At 39.3% G+C, this 21,586-nt stretch overlaps 2 protein-coding genes across 2 annotated transcripts; both read left to right on the plus strand.

Annotated features, from left to right (window-relative positions):
- The first annotated feature begins 10,102 nt into the window (after nt 1-10,102).
- tmem222b (transmembrane protein 222b) lies at nt 10,103-17,754 on the plus strand. The gene is made up of 6 exons (XM_068333038.1): nt 10,103-10,241; nt 11,445-11,529; nt 12,665-12,696; nt 12,838-12,934; nt 13,022-13,152; nt 14,766-17,754. The coding sequence occupies exons 1-6, from the start codon at nt 10,123-10,125 to the stop codon at nt 14,851-14,853; spliced, it is 552 nt and encodes a 183-aa protein (XP_068189139.1). The 5' UTR covers nt 10,103-10,122; the 3' UTR covers nt 14,854-17,754.
- A 121-nt stretch (nt 17,755-17,875) lies between these two features.
- tpbg1b (trophoblast glycoprotein 1b) lies at nt 17,876-21,586 on the plus strand. Its single transcript, XM_068333037.1, has 2 exons — nt 17,876-19,209; nt 19,422-21,586. Exons 1-2 carry the CDS (start codon nt 18,956-18,958, stop codon nt 20,269-20,271), a joined length of 1,104 nt encoding a protein of 367 aa, XP_068189138.1. The 5' UTR covers nt 17,876-18,955; the 3' UTR covers nt 20,272-21,586.

A 21,586-nucleotide genomic window follows, 5' to 3' on the forward strand; every position in this document is an offset into this window, starting at 1 on the left:
TCCCCACTGTAAGTTATATTACATTCAATTCAAGGAGGAACGAAGCGTCAAGCTACTGAACTCTACGACGCTGTGACCGGAAGTCAAACGGTGATACCACCATATTAAAAGAATGGAATATGTCAGATTAATCCTCCTTACGGACTGCTGGGAGTCTTCCTTGGGTTCTAGCAGAGAGCTTTACCACATTGTGTCCTTTTATAGGGCTGAGATTAATTTAATAGGGGTGTGTTCATTTGGGATTAGTTGGACAATGCCACCATAACTGTTTTTCTTTAAAAAAAAATTTAACTATATTTCCAAAAATCAATTGAGCATGGCAAAAGTTTGTTTACTGTGAATTTTCACAAAACCTATCCTAGATATAGTTGTACAACCATTAAAAAAAAAAAAAAAAAAAAACCCGGGTGATTTGTTAATAAATCCATGACTATATAAATAACGAAATGTAGACCAAAACTAAACTGGTAGAAAATGAGACTTATTTTGAAAAGCAAAAGCTGAAGTCCTGCTGTGTTCTACGGGTGGAACAGCCCACAGGAGGTTTTGTGAAACGACTGGAAAGTTACAGGTATAAGAATTACCGTAAACTTGTGAAGTTTGAGATAAGAAAGAAGTTGAGGCATGAGGTAATGGATATTAAACTTATTAATACATAAAGAAAATTGTCTCCAGAATTCACACGCTGAAAAAATACCAACCAGTTCACACCATGGCTTTAGGTGGTTTATGATTAAACATCAATTATAGTGAGAAAACAGGTATTCTATTTATCTTCATTTCACACCCACGCTGGGTGTGAACCCCCAAGACATTCTTTGTGACTGGCACAGCTCAATTAGCTTTCACAGATCTCATACATTACAGGCTCAGGCTTGTATGGCATGGGCAGCCACCATGACCACCCACTTCATTTAACAGCAAACTAAACTGTGACCAACATGTGAATATTACTGGGACATCCCCAATTTAAATACAACATGGGAAAGAGCCAAAAATACCACAGCACACGAACATGAGCTTCACGATGCATTGTGATGCTTTGTGTTTCTGCAGCATGTAAAAAAAAATCCATGTGATTCCATCAAATGCCAATAATAAAGTTATTGTTTGTCTGTTTGCGGGACGACACAAAATCAACTTTTTTCATTGTTTTTAAGTTTTTTTGAGTTTCTATTTTTCTCTCAGGTTTTTGTCATTAACACCCTCCTTGACAGGTTTTCATAAACTTGGTAGAAGAGTAAACATTGTCCTCAAGATTGAGATAAAAAGTGTTGGTGTTGAACCAGAAACATTGCCATGATCTTTAATGCAGCTCTAAATTCAAAATATTATGGGCAAGACTGCATGAGACCCTATCAGAGGTAGGTCTTGATGATGAGAGCAGGTGAAGATGAAAACACAACAGTTTTGCTGAAGCATTTTTCCTTAATCCAAAAGTTCTGAACAGATCACCATTCTTGGTGGTTGTTTTCAGGTCATGGTGGACTTCCATCTGACTATCCTCCTACCAGAAGAGGGCTCCACTGTCCTGTGGAGGTGAGTTCCTTTACAGATTTGTTTAGAAAACAATGAAGTGTGCCACAACAAGAAAGATGTCTGGCGCACAAATTGCACTACAAATAAGAATCAGAAGGGCAAACTACATTGGAAAACACCCTGCTCAGCAGAGGATTGCACACTCTATGTCTTGTCTAGTTTCACAAGAAGAAAATATTGGGCCAGCTCAGGATATTGTGACACAGGACAGATATATTTTCTGATGCAAAACATTCTTATCTCAAAGACATAAAAAGTATTCGTAAAAAAAACATTATTTATATAATATTTTAAGGCACAAATTTCACCATGCTCCTTGTTGATTTTGGTCTGTTTGTGCTTTTATTTGGTCAATTCACTAGTTTCATGTGAACACAAGAAAGCAGGCATGCTATACAGAACACACAGGAAACAGAGTAAACAACAGACAATCAGGTTGGACAGGATGCAACAGGGTGGATAGCGACATCGTAAATCAGTGAAACTTAAAACCTACATGAAACTTCAAATGTAAATCCCTCACTGTCCTATATAACAGGATGGGCCGCTTATTTAAAGGTTGGGCCTCTTTTGTCAGCTACAACTTCATTTGTCACTTTCATGCATGCGTTTTGTTGGTGTATCTCTAGGATCAGGATGATTCCTGGATTGGATTGACAGCATGACATGACAGGGTAGTGACAACCAAACATGCTTACATTGTGATGTCAGGGCTCATGTAATATATTGTGAAGCACAGAAGTTAAGTCACCTTTTGTTTTTGTTCAACACCTGACATGTTTTTACCTCTGAACATTGCCAGGCCAGCTGTTTCCTTCTGATTTTTGTCTTTCTGTTGAGCACACACACATACAGTTACAACCATAGACCCAAATATATTTTATAAAAAATTTTGTATGAAAGACCAACACAATGTGGCACACAACTGTGGAATTCAAATGAATTTCTACATGTTTGGGGGGGTTTGTTTTGTTTTTTTTTGTTTTTTTAAAATTGAAATTGCAATGTTTAAAAGTATTCAGTCACACTGAGACAACACTTTGTGGATCCACCACATGTAGCAAATACAGCTGCGAGTCTTTTGAGGTATATCTCTACCAGCTTCACATCTCAAGTTTGGAATTTTTGCTCATTATTCTTTGGAAAACAGCCCAAACTCATTCAGATTAGATGGAGAGAATTTGTGAACAGACATTTTCAAATCTTGCCATAAAGTCTTGACTGGATTTAGGTCAACTTGAGCTGTGAATCTCTGCAGTTCACCCACAGTCATCATGGGTCTCTTGGCTGTAAGTCTTATCAGTGCTCTGCTTGTTCATTCCTTGTCTTGGTAGGTTTGCAGTTGTCCCATACTCTTTCTATTTCTTGATGATGGATATAAAAGTGCCCCGTGAGATGCTTGGTCCTTGGACTTCATGATGCCAACACTCTTAACAAACCTCTGAGGCCATCGCAGCACTGCTGTATATGTGCTGGAATTATACTGCACACAGCTTGACTCTAATTAGTCATTAGGTCAACATTTGGTCAATAAATCGTTGGGCAACTTCTGAAGGCTATTGGTTGCAAGAAGACTAGATACTTTTTCACACCACACTTTTTTTATTTGTAAAAGACATTTCAATTCTCGTATAATTTTCTTCGTACTTCACAATTGTGTGCTAATACAATACGTTTGTGGCTGCAATGTGACAGAAGGTGGGAAAGTTTGAAGTATGACTACTTTCAAAGTAAACTATAATCATACTCATGCACATTTACGTATACGTTTGAAATGAAATCCAAGATTCTGACAAGCTTCATATCCATCAAAGATATTACTTGTGTGAATCTGAGACTCAAGTTCATTTTTGGATTATATTACATTATATTCTAATATTCATATTTGGATTACCTGTATACGGAATGTCACACAGTTTTGCTGCATTTTTACAAATAGTGTCTGCAATTATTTTGATGTAAAATTAAAAAACATGAAAACATAATTATGTCTATCTCCAGAATATCATTTAGATTACATAGCAAGGAATACTTGCTACTAAACTAGATTTTGTGGATCTCCGGTTTCAGAAGAGGACAAAAGAAGTTAATATTTGATAAAGTTTAACATTTCCTCCTAGAGCTTTATAAACAGATGGTCAGTTGTCTTTAAGACTGGAACAAACACAGTTGTGTGCTGCCATGTCAGAGTGTCATAGAAATAGTTTGTGGAAAACAGAGTGTGGCTAGCTATCTGCATATTTGTGAGTGTTTATATTAAAGGATTCCAAGAAGAGGAGGGGGAACCAAAACTACAGACGTGAAAGATTTTTCCCATCTGACGGAACATTTTACTGAATAAACAGTAGAAACAGTGAGTTTCATCTTCAGACTGAGAATGCAGATCCTCACTTTGCAGCTGCTTAGAAACGATTTGTTAAAATCAACAATCACTTCCGTCCCACAGGAAAGTAGTTTCCAGTGCCCTGAACGGCTGAAAGCCACATCCCACTTTGAATATCAGAGAGCCAATGTTCTACATCAGGGGTGGGCAAACTTTTTGACTGGTGGGCCACACTGAGTTTATCCTCCTTCGGCTTCAAATATTCTGACAGGTACAGGTTGAACATTATTATTTTGTATTTACTGTTTCTGAATTTGATATTAGTGATAGTGAGAATTAACTTAGTGTAAAAATATTTTACAACTGTCACTTTTTTCTAATTTTATATTTTAAGCAAGTTTGGCTGGCTAGATTACAAAGGGCGGTGCATGGCCCGCGGCCCATAGTTTGCTCATGCTTGTTTTAGACAGATAGATAGACAGACAGGCAAACAGACAGTGAGGTGCTGTGTAACTTTTCTATTCATTAAATCCCACTTCAAAGCGGTGATGTGTTGTCATTGTCCGTGTTTGTGTGTTCATCCGTTAGTCTGTTAGTCTGTTAGTCCACCAAATATCTTTGCAACCGTTGCAAATAGAAAGATGAAACAAAAAGCACATTACTCAGGCGGCAAAGCGGATGAAAATGAGATGATGACCTTGACCTTGAGAAAAGTAGGTCAAGGTCAAATTTCAACTTTTGTACACTGGAACTGGATACAATAGAAAGATGAGGGAGAAGGCCAGTGTGAGTAAGACCATAGATCAAAGTTACTGCTTTGACCTATGCAAGTAGGTCAGAGTAATTTTTATTCAGGGGTACCACAGGATGTGGCAGTCTGTGACTGCCTTGTTTTATTTGTAGAATTAGGCTAGTCAGACAAAAATGTCAGCCTCTTTTGGCTAAAACATTCCGAAAAACACAGATTGAACAATATTATTTTGCATTTACTGTTTCTGATTGTGACATTCATGACTTTTATCCACAGAGAGGCAGTGTTCCCTTTTGTTGTCCCTGTGTATTTTTTTTCTAGCATCCTAATTCCATAGAAAATGGGGGGATGCTGTATCTGCCCTACACACACTGCACACACTGATTGTGTATTGCTGAATATGTATATGATATATAAGAAGCAAAAGAGGTCAACTGAGAAGGTGGTTGACCAACTGTAGCAACAATTTTCTGTGTTATAATTAATTATTATATTGTTGTTTTGGAGCTTGTATTTGGAAATCATACGCTAATTATGTACAAAGATGAATAAAAACCAAATGAACAAATAAATGAATGTTGAATCACATGGATGTACTAAGCTTAAGGGTTTCACTCTTTCAACCCCTCCTTAATCCGTTTATCTTCTGCAAATATTTACATGCTTCCTTGTGCTGAACACACACACTGGCTGAGTAATCTTGTTCCTATTTCATGACTCTTTCATTGCAAAAGCCCTAATAGTCACCATGATGTGTGTGTTTTCAACTATTTTGCTTTTCTTTCCATTATTGTGCTTTGATTTCTTGTAACGTAATTACTATAGATAGATAGATAGATGGATGGATGGATGGATGGATGGATGGATGGATGGATGGATGGATGGATGGATGGATGGATGGATGGATGGATGGATGGACGGACGGACGGACGGACGGACGGACGGACGGACGGACGGACGGACGGACGGACGGACAGACAGACAGACAGACAGATAGATACATAGATACATTGATACATAGATACATAGATAGATAATTAATCCCGGAGGAAATTGTATATATCCACTACTCAGGCATTACATAACGAATAAATACTGGATAAACACCAGGAGAAAAAGAAACACATCACAGGACATACCACAAGACATACACTACACTAACAGACACATGCAACACTAACAGGACTTATATACTAAACTATAAATAAAATATAAACACTATAAAATTAAAATATAAACAGTATGAAATTTAAAAAATATAACAGTATTGAATTAAAATATAAACAGTATAAAATTAAAATATAAACAGTATAAAATTAAATAAAATCCATTCAACTTGTGCTGACCTCGCCACCTCCCCCCCACTCCTCCTGAGATAGTCATTGTACCCCCTGATGGCACGGGGCACGAAGGAGGACCTCAGCCTCTCTGTGGAGGCACTGTGTGACAGCAGTCTGTCGCTGAAAGTGCTTCTCTGCTGGGAGAAGGTGGTGTGTAGGGGGTGGCTGGTGTTGTTCTAAAGTTAAGGCTATCATGAACAATTTACATGAACAATTTACATGTAGTTGATGATGAATGAACAATTTACAATGAACAATTTACATGTAGTTCTGAACTCTAGCAGTGAACATTTCATTACTAAAAGACATAGATCACACGTGAATGTGGAGCAGGACTGGCACTGGGTGCTTGGTTTCTTTAAAGCACAAACATTTCTAAGTTGTTCAACCTGTTTTCTGCCTGTTGAGACCCTGGAGTCCTACACTAACTCTCTAGAATATCCACAGAGAGGCAGTGTTCCCTTTTGTTGTGCATACTTCTTTCAGTTTTTTTTTTGTTTGAGAATAGGAACAAGTAAAACAGGAATCGTCCTCTATATATTTCTCAAACATCCCCTTTTAAAAAATCTTAAGATGTAAAGTTAACACTATTAGATTTCTGATTTTTTTCCCCATCTTTCAATATTTCTTCTGCTCTGTGCTTTGTGTGTTTAACAACCCCCATTTAACACTCACTTCTCAGATCTTAAAATAAGAAGTCTGGTCAAGTTTGACCTACTTTTGTGAAAATGAACGTGATTTTTAGATAAAGAGTCATAAAGAATTTATCCAGCTGACCCCAAATGATCAGTCCCTTGTCTGGTTAATAAACACGCTCCTGTAAAAGGAAGAAAAAGACAGCATGAGAATTATAGACAAAAATATGTTTGCAACATTGCCCCAGCTGGTTTTGTGATATAAGCATGTTGTTGGAAGGCAACTCACCTGGGAAGTGAATGCTCACATTCCACTATTGTGCATCTGCATCAGCGTTTCACAGATGAACAGCGACACACTGGTTGACAACATGTAACAACCAGAGTTAGGGCTGACATGTCCACCTGCTGACGTCACACAGAATGTTCCAGTGCAAGAGGAGGAGGGTAAGATAATGCTAGCAGGGACACAGTAATGACTGGTTGTGTAAAATGTTGTGTCAGAGGAGAATTTTATGAAGCTAGACATAAAAACCTTCCCTTATTTGAGTTTGGTAATAATTTGACTGAGTATGATTTGTTTTGGGATGGAAATAAATTTTTATTCCCTAATTTTAATAGACATTAAGTCACAAAATTTCCACACTCAACAATCTTATGGGTCGTGATGATGGAGGCAATTTCTCACCTTGTCCAGTGGGGAATCAGGGTAACAGGCACATAAAGTGCAATGGCCACCCCTATTAGTCTGTTCCTTATTGTGTCATAAGAAAACGATGAATCAATATTACACTTCCTAAAAATTACATTGAATCAATGGATTGATTGGCGAAGGTAGTTGTATTTGTGCCCTTTTCTGTTACATGACATTTAACTATTTGCCTTTAAAGACATGCACATCACCTCTTGGGAATAGTTGAAGTGGTAGTTATTAGAAAGGGGCAATGGGGATTTTAATTGGAAAAAAATGGCTATTAATTTAATATATTTAATTCGTTTGTTTTTATTGAGGTAATTTTACCTGTAAAAGTTGTAAACCTTTTCCATTTTTTACACTTTAGGACAACTTTTACTATAAATTATACACTATAAAATGTGGGTGATTGAATTTACATTTTTTTTCTTCCCAGAGTTGAACAGGAAAGTAGTGGACACTTGACATTTTACTTTTAGACCCTTGACTGAGAAGGATAACATGTCACCAAGTTACAGTCCCTAAAGCAGCACATCTTCTGGCCTAATTGGGTTGGATGGCTCAGCCAGATATCGAAGTGGCATTTTGCCGGAGAATTCCCTAAGCTCCCAGATGATGAGCCCAGTGTGCCTTCGTTTATCAACGTCTTCCCGCTTTTGCTGAGTAGTTTGTTTTTGCCCTTCGCACAATATATCACCTGTCACATCTAATGGGACCCTGTATGGGTAACGCAGGGCTCCTGCTCATCCCTTGGGTTCGTCTTTGTTTCCATTTCCACCAACACCAGATAACTCCTTTCACAGCTGCAGCTCTCCACCTCCGCCGTACTGGAAGGCTCCCCTTCTGCTGGCAAGATTAGAAAAGGATCCTTTTTTCATCACACTGGAGAGGCGACACACACACGGTGCTATTTTGTTTCTTTGTATAATTACACAGGTTCATTTATCATTCAAAGAGAAATGAGTTATAATGCTATACTGTTAGCCATCTTTTATATGGTAGTGGTCAATTGATAATTGCTTTTAAATAAAAGATTTTAATAAAATAGTTTTGTTTTTAAAAAAAACACAGGCAACAAAGAGAAGTGTCTTTGTCGCAGTTCTGTTTTTTGACATTTTTATTCCTGCTATGTGTCTGCCGACAAGTCTTGTTTGTCATAAAAAAATGTGTTTTCTTATTGCTCTGTTATAACATAAATCGTTTTAGAAATCCTTTTATAACTCTTTTGGCAATGTTAAAATTGGTTTAGTTATTGCATGATGGGAAATGTAGTTTTGGGTCAAAGCACACTTTTGATCTATTTATTTTTATACAATGACCATTTATGTTTTCACGGGACCCACATAAAATGATGTGGCAAGCCGCATTTGCCCCCCAGACCTTGAGTTTGACACATGTGCTCTACATTCTTAAAAGAAGCTGGACAGAAGTCAGTGAACTCTCACACATATGCATTATCAGGGCCCTTAAATCTGCATCTTTTATAATTGGTTTCTTCAATTTCGTCTGTTTCACATTGTAGTCACATTTAAACTAAGAGATTTCATGTCAGTTTGCCCACATTCACCTATGATGGAGGTTGACACATGAAGCTTTCCATTAAGAGGTAAGGGGGATCTGTGTCCACTGACACGTTCTCTTCCTTTTTTAATCGGAATACAGAAAACTGTTCTGGAAATGCGCAGTTCATTTAAATTTGAATGAAATTCTCTATAGGACAGATAATTTAGGAACTAAAAAGATGACTTTCCTCCTCGGGACAAATGTGTAACCCATAAGCATTAATGTTTACATCCCGTGAAGCGGTGATGTATTGTAATTGTCAGTCTTTGTGTGTTCGTCCGTCCATCAACCAAATATCTTTACAACCGTTGCAAATAGATAGATGAAAGAAAAATGAGATGATGACCTTGACCTTGAGAAAAACTAGGTCAAGGTCAAATTTCAACTTTTGTAGATTTTTTTTGCACATATTTCAGGAACCGGATAAGATAGAAAGAGAAAACAAAAGTGTTATTAACAGGGAGACAAGGAAAATTGGATCACAACCTTGACCTTGAAAAACTAGGTCAAGGTCAAATTTTTACTTTCATACCTTTTTAGGTACACATATCTGAAACCTGATGAGATATAAACACAGAACAAAAAGCAACATTTTCAGGAAGCCAGAGACACAAAAATGTGACGATGACCTTCACCTTTGGAAAACTAGGTCATTGCCATACCGATAGAATTCATAGGTGCGACCATTATGAAAGTAGGTCAGGGTAAAATTTTGAATTCTAGGGTGTCGCGGGATGTTCCAGTCTCTGACTGACTTGTTAGAATTAGAAATAGTTTTATTATTGTTTATAATATATTGAATTTGTGTTAATCTCTGTGAAAAATACTGAATGTTTAAATTTATCTGGCTTGCTATTATTGTGAAACATTTCCCAGCTCATGTCACAGAGTTATAAAGAAACAATTTGCGTATTACAAAAGTTTTAGTAGACAGAGCTTCTTTCAGTACAGAACCCGGAAGCTACTGCTGCCGTCAAATAAAAAATTGACTTCAAGAGACACTTCCGATTATACATTTCAGAGCAAAACCCACAATAATAAAATATATTATGAATTATGCATATTTGCCTCAACCGTCGAGACACAACTAAAAATATAGTAAAGCTTCATAATATGACGCGGGTGTCTCTCTATTTGGTCGTATATATCCCCAAACAATCGGATGTTAATTTTTATTTTGAAGTCAAGTAACTACACTTCCGCTTTTTCTCTTTGTATTTTGGCGAGCTTGACTCAGTCTAAGTGGGACAAATGAAGTTCATTTTCCAAAGCTGGTGATGGCGGATGTTATAGATAAAGACAGCATGAAGAATTACCGCATAGCCTCAGAGAAAATAAACCCAGAGGCCAGTCGCTATCCTTACTGTATTGTGTGGACACCCATCCCCGTATTGTCGTGAGTTTTCGTCATCCACTGTGAAAATCAGCTCTCAAAACCTCGATGTGTGACGGAGTGACAGCTCCATTAGCCTAGCTAGCTAACAGACGTGATGTACCCTACTGCTAATTCCCTGATATCATCTGTAGTCCTGGAGCTTTGCTCTTAAAATAGTACGAATTTGAAACATTTATGAGTAGAATTTACAAGTGAATCAAAAATACTAGTCACAACAAATAAATAAATCTGTTTTCTTGATTGCTAGTTTATATCCAGAAGTCACAAGTTGTTGGTTTTTTTTTAATTTTCAGAAGTTATGATTACCGAACTTTTAAGTTGTGCATGATTCGTTTCATAAAGAAAGTAGACTTTTGCTTTTGTTTTGAATAATATTTCATGAGTAATGGTTCTCCGACGGTGTACAGAGGCATCGTTGTGGAGTCGTACTGTTTTCAGGTGTTGCATGTTATTTCTGGTAGCATATTAGTTTCCATTGATAATATGCTACCGGTAGGAGCTCAGAAGGAGTTTCTCACATCCCTGTCATTCATCATCTGGACTGATTGATCTGATTTATATGTGACATAAAATCAGGAGTGACTATTGAGTATTTTTGGCACAGGTTAAGTTCACATCTCTCATTTGCCAAGATTGTCATTTTGAGTTCCCGAATCAGATGAGAAATTGTTAATTCGTTCAATATATTGCTATTACTATGATGTTTTAATACATCTTTGAAAGTTGTCAGTTGATTTTTAGAGAAATTGTTTTTTTTCTGGATATGGATTCTGTTTCACTTGATTTATTTATTTAGCTTTTTAATTTCATATTTTGCCAATTTCATGAAAATTGCCAGTAGGATTCAGAAACATTGGAGTACGTTCCATGTGTCTGTGAAACACTATAATTTAAATCTAGATGATAAAAATATCCAGATTTAACATTATGATATTTGTATTTTATTAGTAACTCAAAAACTCCTGAAGAGCAATGGATTTCAGATGCTAGTAGTGTTTTCCAGGGTTTCTATTTTTACACACCCTCATACTTTTGCATTCTGTATAACAAGGGCTGTATGTTTAACGTGTTAGAATCTCAAACTGGACTGTCTGGTTAGAAGAGAGAGTCTGTGAACTATTTGTGTTCGTGTTTCTTGGTGTTTCAAAGACACATTACGTTCATGTTATCATGTGAAGTAAACATTTGTTTGGTGTTATTCAGATGGCTTTTTCCATTCATCGGCCACATGGGAATCTGCACCTCCACTGGTATCATCAGGGACTTTGCTGGACCGTACTTTGTCTCTGTGAGTAATGGCTTTGGTCCTGTGGGGTTTATATAAGTCACCTTTGAGAGGACATTGTATTATGTATGTGATATTTTGTACAGTGGGCTACACTAGAACATATAGTGTTCACTTCTAGTTTGAAGAATCTATGTTGTGAGGATCAAAGCACATTTCAGCTTCAGAATTTGCTTTTGAATGGTGATAACTTAGATAAAGATAGCAAAAAATTATAGTTTTTAAATGTCGAAATATATATATACCAGTATATATACCGTACACGATATTTTCTTCTTTTTGTCCTAACCTACAGATATAGCCAGAAAATAGACAATATAAATTTGTTTCTGTTGCCTGACTCCAAATGTAATAATTTCAGTCACTTTAATGAGAACAGAATAATTTCACTTAAAAACTCCGACCCAGTACGAGCAAAGCATTAAAAACTATTTTATCAGGTTGAATTCAAGATCCTGCTGCAGGTTTAGAATTCCAAGGTAGTTGTGTTGTTTTGCGTGCAGTGTTATTTGTTTGTATAGCTATTTTAAACCAGTCTTATCAGTGCCAATTCAATATTTTACGCAACTTACTCTTTATCGTGTTGTTGTGAAGTTTTCCAGGTCAGTGCTACAAACTTATTGATAATAATTTTGTTCTCGGCACTTGAATGAATGAATCTTCTGGTGATGAATATACATTAACTTTGTAGTGAGACAAAAAGCTCAAAATCTCTTTAGTGCTGCTTCCTTTGGGATGTAAAGGAAGTGCAGGATCACCCAGATGGTGCTGCAAAATCCAGCTTCAGTTTTACCTCAGACTGGGTCTGCTGCTGAACACAAACACAGTCGATGGTAAACACAGACAAACAGGATATGGGGCACATTTCCTAAAAGCCCAAATCTAAACCATCTTAAATGTGTCAGCCAGCTTACAATGAGCCCACATGTAAACGTCATCACTTCATGAGACATACGAGGGTCGGTTTAGGTTCACAAGTTCAATTCCAAATAATTAGCAGTGTAGCATTGGGCCAAATTAATGTTACTGGATACATTTGCTTTTAGCATTTAGCTTTAGTATAGTTACAGACATCACTGCTCAGTCGATGTCTGAAACTATTAAAATATTAAATGACAAACTTTTTTTTTTTTTACAGGAAGACAACATGGCTTTTGGAAGACCCACTAAGTATGTAAATGAAAATAGTAAAGGACTTTATAAATTATGCAGAGTTTTAATAGAACATATATCTTCATTGAAATAGCAAGAAGCAAACTTCTTCACCCCTGTCCTACATACAATCTTTTTTTTTTTGGTCTTTGACTGAAGGTACTGGATGCTTGATGTTAGCAAAGTCTATGCAAGCGGCTCCAACCCCTGGGACAAAGCAGTGCACGATGCTTCAGAGGAGTATAAACACAGGATGGTAAGTAAATGTTGCTGATTTGTCCTTTGTTGACATTATAAATGTGAAAGCATCAGTCACGATGTGCGTTCTGTGTCTCCCTCACAGCACAACCTCTGCTGTGACAACTGTCACTCACACGTGGCCATGGCTCTGAATCTGATGCGCTATGAAGACAGCAGCTCATGGAACATGATCAAGCTCTGCCTCCTCGTTCTGATCCACGGAAAACACGTCAGGTAAGACGGGATAACGTGTCCGGCCTGTGGGAAGAGTGCGGTCTGCGGTTCCACGGAGAACCAAAAGAACATTCCAGTTGAAGCAAAGATAGTTGATTTGTTGGGATTTGCTCTGTGGTGATTCAAATCACACCATCTGTTTTCAATCGTGAGCTAAAAAAGCTATGAGCCCACAAGCCAATCACCATTTGTTAGTCGGAGAATAAAAAGAGCCACAACAACAAATGCAACTGTTGTGTGTCTGTTTGGGGGAAATCCAGCACACATATGGTAAAGATTTATTTTAAAACAATACAGGAAAGCTAAAAGGCTGAATGTTGAATTCTTCAAATCATCCAAAGCTGGATATGAATATAAAAGCAACACAAAGACTCTATCATAATATGAAAAGGAATTATCTTACAGAGGAAGATCTCAGACGAGTCTTAATTCTGTACAGTCACAGGGAAACTGCAGTCTAGACACAATTTTATTGTAGCTCTAAACTAGGTGAGAGAATTTGAGATGAAAAGGTGAAAATTATGAGGTTAAAGTGCTGAAAGCTGCTCAACAATGTTTAACATTGTAGGAATATTCTCTTCAGTTTTTGGACTATGTAGCTGTTATAGCTGTTTGCTACATCAGTGATCTCACCTGATAATCCATATCCATGTTTTTTTAACGCTATATATCAATTAAAGTCTTCCTCTCCTCATGCTCTAGCTCAATGACATTTCCCTTCTTTTGTTTGTGAGGCTAGCTGACCATAACTTTCTGTAACCGCTCTGAAAATCTGAACATTTTGTTCAAACCCATTATGGTTTACTTTGATCCAGATTGAAAGGGCCTCTTCCTGTCCATTAATTTGTTTGCTCTGGCTTTTGGTCATTAGTAGGGTTGTTGTTGTCAGTTGTGCAGAAGCCTTTTTTTCATCACAGACGATGATTAAGAGTCTCCACAGACGTTTTCCTCGCTCTATAATCTACAGCTTCCTCTGCTAAAGCCACCAGAAGGAGCTGAGTCTTGTGAATGAAGTTGGGATGCGTTGAGAGTGTGTGGAGACATCCTCCAGTGTTTCTTTTGGTGTACTGTTGTTGCAGTAATGGCCACATTTATGATATTGTTCAAACAACACCACTGACAGTTAGTTAGTCATATTGATGGACCTGTTCCAAAAAAACCCACCATCATTCAGGCACATAAATAGCAAATGAAAGGAAATGTATTGCACATGCTTTTTGACGATTGCTGACATTTAGAAGCTAAGCGTGTCCTTTACAGGGGGTATTGTGAAACCAGCAAATATCCCATTGAGAGACAGGAGGTCTGAGGCTTATGTTAAACGTGATGTCATCTCCCAACGTTTGCCCATATTTATGTGCTGAGAGCCACAGTTTGGGGATTCTGTACTTCGTTGCTGACTTTTTTGGTTCTGATGCCTTGGCTTTCAGGGAAGGACTATGGCAAATTTCTTGCTCCACATCTTGTATAAACATTACAGAGATAATTAGTGGTTTATTGTCGTCCTGAGCTTGTTAAAGGACTCTGATTGGAGGGATCAGTCGCTCTTTTGCACATTGTCTCCGTCCTCCCCTCACCATTGTATTTGCGTTGCCCTCCTCTGTCCGTTCCAGCTGTGCGGGGTTCCTGAAGACCTGGCTGCCTTTCCTCATGTTGCTGGGCGTCATCCTCACCGTGGCTCTGGTCCTCAATCTGCGATGACGTGAGCAGGTGGAGAACGCAGCAGGACGTGGGTTCAACTTTTTAGACAACAAGCGTCCATCACAAAGTGCTGAACATCAGAGGAGGTGAACTTTTCTACTCCAAGAGACTCTTGTTAAACAGCAGCGTCCTACACATAGACCTACATGTGTTCATTTGTGGACAGCAGGCCGTCGCCGTCACCGATGGGACTCCACTGGTGAAGCTACAATAATGTAGGGACGGAAATCAATTTATATTCTGTGATTTGTTTGGAGAAAAGTGACCGCTCACGCCTCACCAAGCAAAAACACTCAATGGATTTATGATGACTGAAAGCGTATCTACAGGTTTAAGTCGTCACCACCTGCAAAGTGTAGAGGTTGTGTTCGTAGTCAGGTTCATCAATGACATCGCCTTCATGCCTTGCTTTCAGATTTAATGATCTTCCTCTATAATGACTGTTTCTGTGCTTCCACTATTTTGTTTTACCTTGGGAACAACAATCATGGTAAATCAATTAGACACACATATACACACATATGTCAGAGCAGTTAGTGTTTCTGTGTATTTCTTACTTAAATTCAGTGTGTTTAGGAATTGGAAGTCGCATCTTTTGAAAAAACAACGTTTTCTCTTTTATATTTTCTACATGCATGACGTGCATCACCAACGGTACTACAAAGAATGTTTTCATGCCTTTAACTACAGATCATCAGTGCATTGATTGTAGCAGACTCAGTGAGTGCGGCTGTGAAAAGCTCTTTTTGGTTTTCTACACTCGTGCCAAATGCCAGAGAATGAGAGACCAAGTCAAACTGTGTCCTTAAGTATCTGACTCACTGGAAGAGGAGTGAAAGAATTTGTTGTCAGAGTTCTGAAACTTACTGAAAACTGTTTTGGTTTTAATGACTCTTTGACGTCATGAGAAGAAACAAGTCAGTGCCTGAAATAACCTCACGTTTATTTTATATTCTCATTTTTGCATTTGTGTTTGGTTTGTTTTAAACAATGATGGTTGATTTCACATGATGGTCGGCATTCTGAATCCGTTGCCATGGCTGTCATGAGTAAATTTAAATCCTTTCATTGTTTGCGATTGAACAGAAAAAAAAAAAAAATTGTTCCGCCCTCTTTTGTCCACTGTGCTGCCAGAAGCAGCAGGTAGCCGGGATCCTCAGGTTTTTCACACTCACCAACCCCTGCTGAATATCCCTGCTTTCCTCCCAGCCTTGATCCTGTTGTTTTCCACCTCTGCAGATCAGATCTGAAGGTCAAATGTCAGCTCTTTGATTTTTTGTCAGCAACATCCTGCAACAAGCCCACGGTGGCTGTGTGAGCTTATCACTTCAAGGTGTTGTTTCTGTTTTGGAAAGTAAGGCTTGGTGTAGCACACTGCCACGCTACTAGAGTATGTCCGCTTCCTTCAGTTCAAAGTAGATTTATTGTGACCTTTTGTTTGTATTTCCCCCATAATGCCTGTAAATATTGAACACATTCTACTCTCCACCAGGTGCTCTTTATATACTTTGCACTCCCTTCTGATTTTGCTTTTGGATGAATTACTGTGTACTTTCTGCTCCCATCAGTTTCACCTCCTGCATATCACGCCTGCTCAACAACGAAGCAGATTCGTGCCTGGATGTGTGTATTTGTGTGTGTGTGTGTGTGTGTGTGTGTGTGTGTGTGTGTGTGTGTGTGTGTGTGTGTGTGTGTGTGTGTGTGTGTGTGTGTGTGGCCATCACAGATGTAGCTGTTTGGTACCTCTTGAGCATGTGTGTATTTGAAGCATTGCAAGGAATCGAGTGCTTAAGAAAGATGCCACATTTGCAACACAGGAGCTGGAAAGCTTTTTGCGGAGCCACAAAGTCAGTCCATTTTAAAACTTCCAAACATCAGTGTGGAGTTGAGCGAGACGTGTTGTGATGTGGTGAAACAGCAGTCACATCAGTTCATTGCAGACAGCACCCTTATGATTATCTATATCTTTTAATATATTAATTGACATGGACTAATGTCTCAATAACTTGTTAGTTTGATGCAATAGCCTGTTTTACACAATGTCTACCGTGATTGGAAAGTCGTTTTGTCAAAGCAAATGGACCAGGATAATCAGCCGTGGAGTTAAACAACAGATAAAACAGCTCTTAAAGTCTGCAAAGTTTTTATTTGAAATTATTGAGAAATGAAAGATTTGGATTTTGGGTGCAATCGAGCCGATTGATGGTCACGATTAATTTGGTGTTTTGCTCATTCTGCCTAAACAGCAGAATGGGTATATCTGTCTGAACTTGATGAATGTGGCCGTTAAAAAAAACAAAAATACCTACAGAACAAGCTGAGAAGTGAAAATCCCTCTCGGTCTCTGATTGTACTAAATGTAGGAACATTTCAGATGGACTGCGTCCTTGAATATGGAGCTTGTTTTGTTTGGTGAAACAGTTTATTCATGATGTTTTTTTAGGAGGAGGAGGTGATGATTGAATGAATGAACGAATGAATGAATGGCCCTTTGAGATCAGTGGGTGAAGCTCACAACATTTGTCTTTATTATTGCTTGTGCCTATAAATAGTGTATGCTTCAGGAACATATAAAAACAGATCAGCAGTGCAGCTGCCCTGCTTGGAGAGCACGAACAGGAATATTCAGCCAAGATGTGAACCATTTGAAATGTTGCCTGCTGTGGTGCCTTGTATCCAGGAGCAAGCTTCAAGAATGTGGAGACCTGCGGTCCCAGCGATTCAGTCAGTCGACAAAAGACAGTTGGGATGTTATAATTTGTACCGCTAGCCACATTTCCCCCAAAATCATCTCTTATGCTGCAGATAATACCACAGGGACGACCTCCGGAAGCAAATGTGTGAACTCTGAATGTGTTTGACTTACAGCTATTATACAAATAAAGATGTCTATTATTGTAATATTTTCTTGGATTTTTTAAAATTTCTTTTTACCATTGAATTATGGCGACTGCATTTCATCAAGGCTATCAGCAGGAGGGATGATTTCCAGGCTCTCTGACCCATGAAAGGCGAAGACTCCTCCTCCTCTTCCTCCTGGAATGTCTGTTAATACTCAGGAGAGATTTCTGTAATAATCATGACAGGCGGTCAGAATAAACATTATGGGATAGAAGCAGTGACAGCTTTGATAGCCAATATCAAGTGGATTAAAGTCCCCATTCAGGGGTCATTAACCTGCAGGGTCATGGTATTTGAGGGTTCAAAGGTTAAGTAGTCTGGTACCTGAACACCCCTCCCTCATGCTTTTACCTCTACACCTGAATGGGCAGATCAAACTAGAAAGTCCAGTTCACAAGTTACTTTTCAAAACAGGTGAGAAAGCAAAGGTCATGGCAACCTGTGTTCATTTAAGGACCTGCTTGATCCATTTTGTTGGTATTATTTACCAGGAATAAAACTTTAAAGCAAAATTTTAAACGTTTACATTGATGGATTATTTTTTGTGTGTGTGAAAGGCTCCAATAATGTAGCCAAATGACAAAAAGTGGTCCAACTGTGCCAGGTGTCCACTAAAACTCAGGTACATTCACTTTTTGACAGAAAGAAAAGCGTCGGAACAAATTCTTTTTTCATACATGACCCATTTTCTTTTGGGCTGTCCATATCAGAATCATTGAGCTGTGGTACCGGTCCACGTGTTCGGTACCGTGTGATTGTTCTCGGGTGACCGGATGACGACAGGAGCGCGTTCGGCCAGCAGCGTCTCCTCTAGCCGGAGTGGATGATCTCGTGGATCCGGCAGGAGGGAAGCCCCTCCCCGCACATCATCACACGACACCATGGTCCTTTTTAACTTCATTGTTGCAGGAAAAAAAAAAAAAAAAAAAGCTACGCCCCGTTTATCCACGGCTCAGGATCAAACACCCCCGTCTGATCAGTTCGACCCCCAGTTTTTTGTTCTCATGGAAATTAGACCCTGCCTCCCGGCCGCACTTTCTGCACACATGCAAAGTTGAGGCGCATTTCCAGCCGGGACATCGGATGAGAATGATGTCTGAGAGGAGCTGATCCACTTCATTTCATCTGTTTCATGTCTTTTCTTTAAAAAAAAAAAAAAAAAAAAAAAAAACCTCGGGACTGCACGTTTCCTCGACCAACAATGCTGAATTTGGCGCAGCGCATAGTTTTTTGCGCTCTGCTTTGCTCCGTTTACGCGCCGTGCCCCCCGCGCTGCGAGTGCTCGGAGGCGGCTCATACCGTGAAATGCGTCTCCAGAGACCTGCGGAGTGTCCCGACCGGGATTCCCGGATACACCAGGAATCTGTTCATCACTGGGAATCAGATCTCCCGAATCGGACCGGAGTCATTTAAAGGACTGAATAATGTCACCAACCTGTCCCTGAGTAATAACAGGTAAGACTAAACCCATTGTCCTGTATTTTAAACACATCAAACACTTTGCAAAATACTCTTTTATAGAGGCTTGCAGATTTCTTTAATTTGGGTTGCATCACTCTGGAAGTGGAATTAAAGTTGATTTTAGTTTTAATCCAAAATTAAATCAGTGTTTGTGTCTCTTTTGCATGACTTGAACGTGAAAATGATATCTCGTGGATCTCCTCCAGGATTTCTGAAGTGGAATCCCACACGTTTGCTGGACTCCGTAGCCTCCGCTCTTTGGATTTGAGTAACAACCAGCTGGCAGTCATTCACCCCGAAGCCTTCACGGTGCAGAACCAGACCCTACGGGAGCTCAATCTGAGCCGAGCCCTCTATAACCACTCGTCGGTGCCGGACTTGGCCATCTCTCTTCGCTGGAGCTCCCTGGGCACCCTGAGGGGACTGGACCTCTCTGATAACAGCCTCATCTATTTACCTTCACGCATCTTTTCCCACCTCACCAGCCTGCAGCGGCTCCAGCTTTCCAACAACTCCCTGGTGGCCATCCATAACTCCACCTTCTCAGGTTTGGAGCGTTTGGAGGAGCTCGACCTCACCCTGAACGCCCTCAAGACGGTGTCCGAGGAGGGTCTGCGAGAATTGGACTCCCTGCCGAGCGCTGTCCTTCTTCTGGGGGAAAACCCATTCACATGCAAGTGTGGAATTGAACCTTTTGCTCTGTGGCTCAACAGATCACAGGAGCGTATCAGAGATGCAGAGGGACTCGTCTGTGCTTTCCCAGCCAGCATGAGGAACACATCCATGCTGGCTGTTGGCAGGTTGACTCTGGGTTGCCATGAAAGGAACGGAGGAGCTGACCTGGCTTTACAGACCTCTTACGTCTTCTTGGGGATAGTCCTTGGTTTCGTAGGTCTGATATTCCTTTTCGTACTTTACCTCAACCGCAAGGGCATCAAAAAGCGGATCTACGACATGCGTGATGCCTGCAGGGAGGTGTGGGAGGGCTACCACTACCGCTTTGAGATCGACTCTGGCCCTGGTTTATCACAAGTCTCCTCGAGCGGTGACATGTGAGCGGACTTTCACCACTGGTGTGTGTGTTTTTTTTAATGAAACTGACTCTTTTATAATGCATTTATCAGTAGCAGAATGTAAAAACTTGTACAGATTTGTCCGTAATTATATACATACAATAGATTTTAATGTCTGCCTTCGTGATTAAAGCATGCACTGCCCATATTTCCTCTTTACACAATTAACCTGCTCTTTAAATACAGATTATTGTGAATTTGTTGGTTCTTAAAATGGACGTGGATGTTGTAAATATTCTTGCCTGCTCCTTATGTCCACACCGAAGCAACAGCAAGTGCCTAAAGTCAACTATAGGTATTGTTTCCTCATCAACAGAGCGATCGGAGATGAATTCAAGCGGCGCTTTCATGCTTACTCGTCAGGTCTTGTGTTCATATTTTTCTGTGTGAAAGCAACAAAAGGCTGCAATAAAATCCTGACACTACAAAAACAAACCTCTGGGAATTGAAAGCACAATCACTCATTCATCTTAGGGCCATTGCAAGCCCTTTGGCCCCAGGGTGCCAGAGAGGAATTATGCCTCCAAAGCTTTTCCAAAGCTCTCCTAAAAATCACCACTCTGTTCTTCTGTGGCTGTTGGATTCAAAGAGGGGGACAATGCAGCGCAGACTAGCGGAAATCTCTTAGCCCCCTCATTTTTTTTTCCTTCATTTTTTTTCATGAAGCGTTGCTTTGTTTCAACTCTTTTGAGTTTTATTGTCAAAATGATGAGAACCAGTCCCGGGCTGAGGCCAGTGAAAGCCATCTCCCTCCCTCCTTAAAGACAACAGCCGCTCCGGAGGCTCTATGAAGGAAAAGTTTGCCTCCACGTTTTTCTGTTTAGGGGAATTTTTTTACAACTATAAGTTTCAGATGAGTCTGGAGAACCGACTTTATTGTTTCATTCTACAGTTTACTGTAGATCTGTCCTGAATTTCCATGGGGATTATTAAAGTATCTATCTATCTATCTATCTATCTATCTATCTATCTATCTATCTATCTATCTATCTATCTATCTATCTATCTATCTATCTATCTATCTATCTATCTATCCTAAGAAGAATGTTTTTGACTGTTTTCTATCTTAATTGCTTTTAAAATTGGGGGATTCAAAAGTTGTTGTTTTTTTTTACTTTAAATTAACTCCCTAAATACCAATTTGCATGTTTTAGCTTACTTACAGCAAAACATACATGTTCCCCAAACTAAACAGGTTATTCTTCCTTTCTGTGTCTCTGGTGTCGTCCCTGTTTCTCTATGTGGTTGCATGACAAAAGCAGTTCTCTGTGTGGTCGTCTGATGCTACAAAGTGAGAC

Source organism: Antennarius striatus, chromosome 14 (assembly GCF_040054535.1).
Source record: "Antennarius striatus isolate MH-2024 chromosome 14, ASM4005453v1, whole genome shotgun sequence".
NCBI lineage: Eukaryota > Metazoa > Chordata > Actinopteri > Lophiiformes > Antennariidae > Antennarius > Antennarius striatus.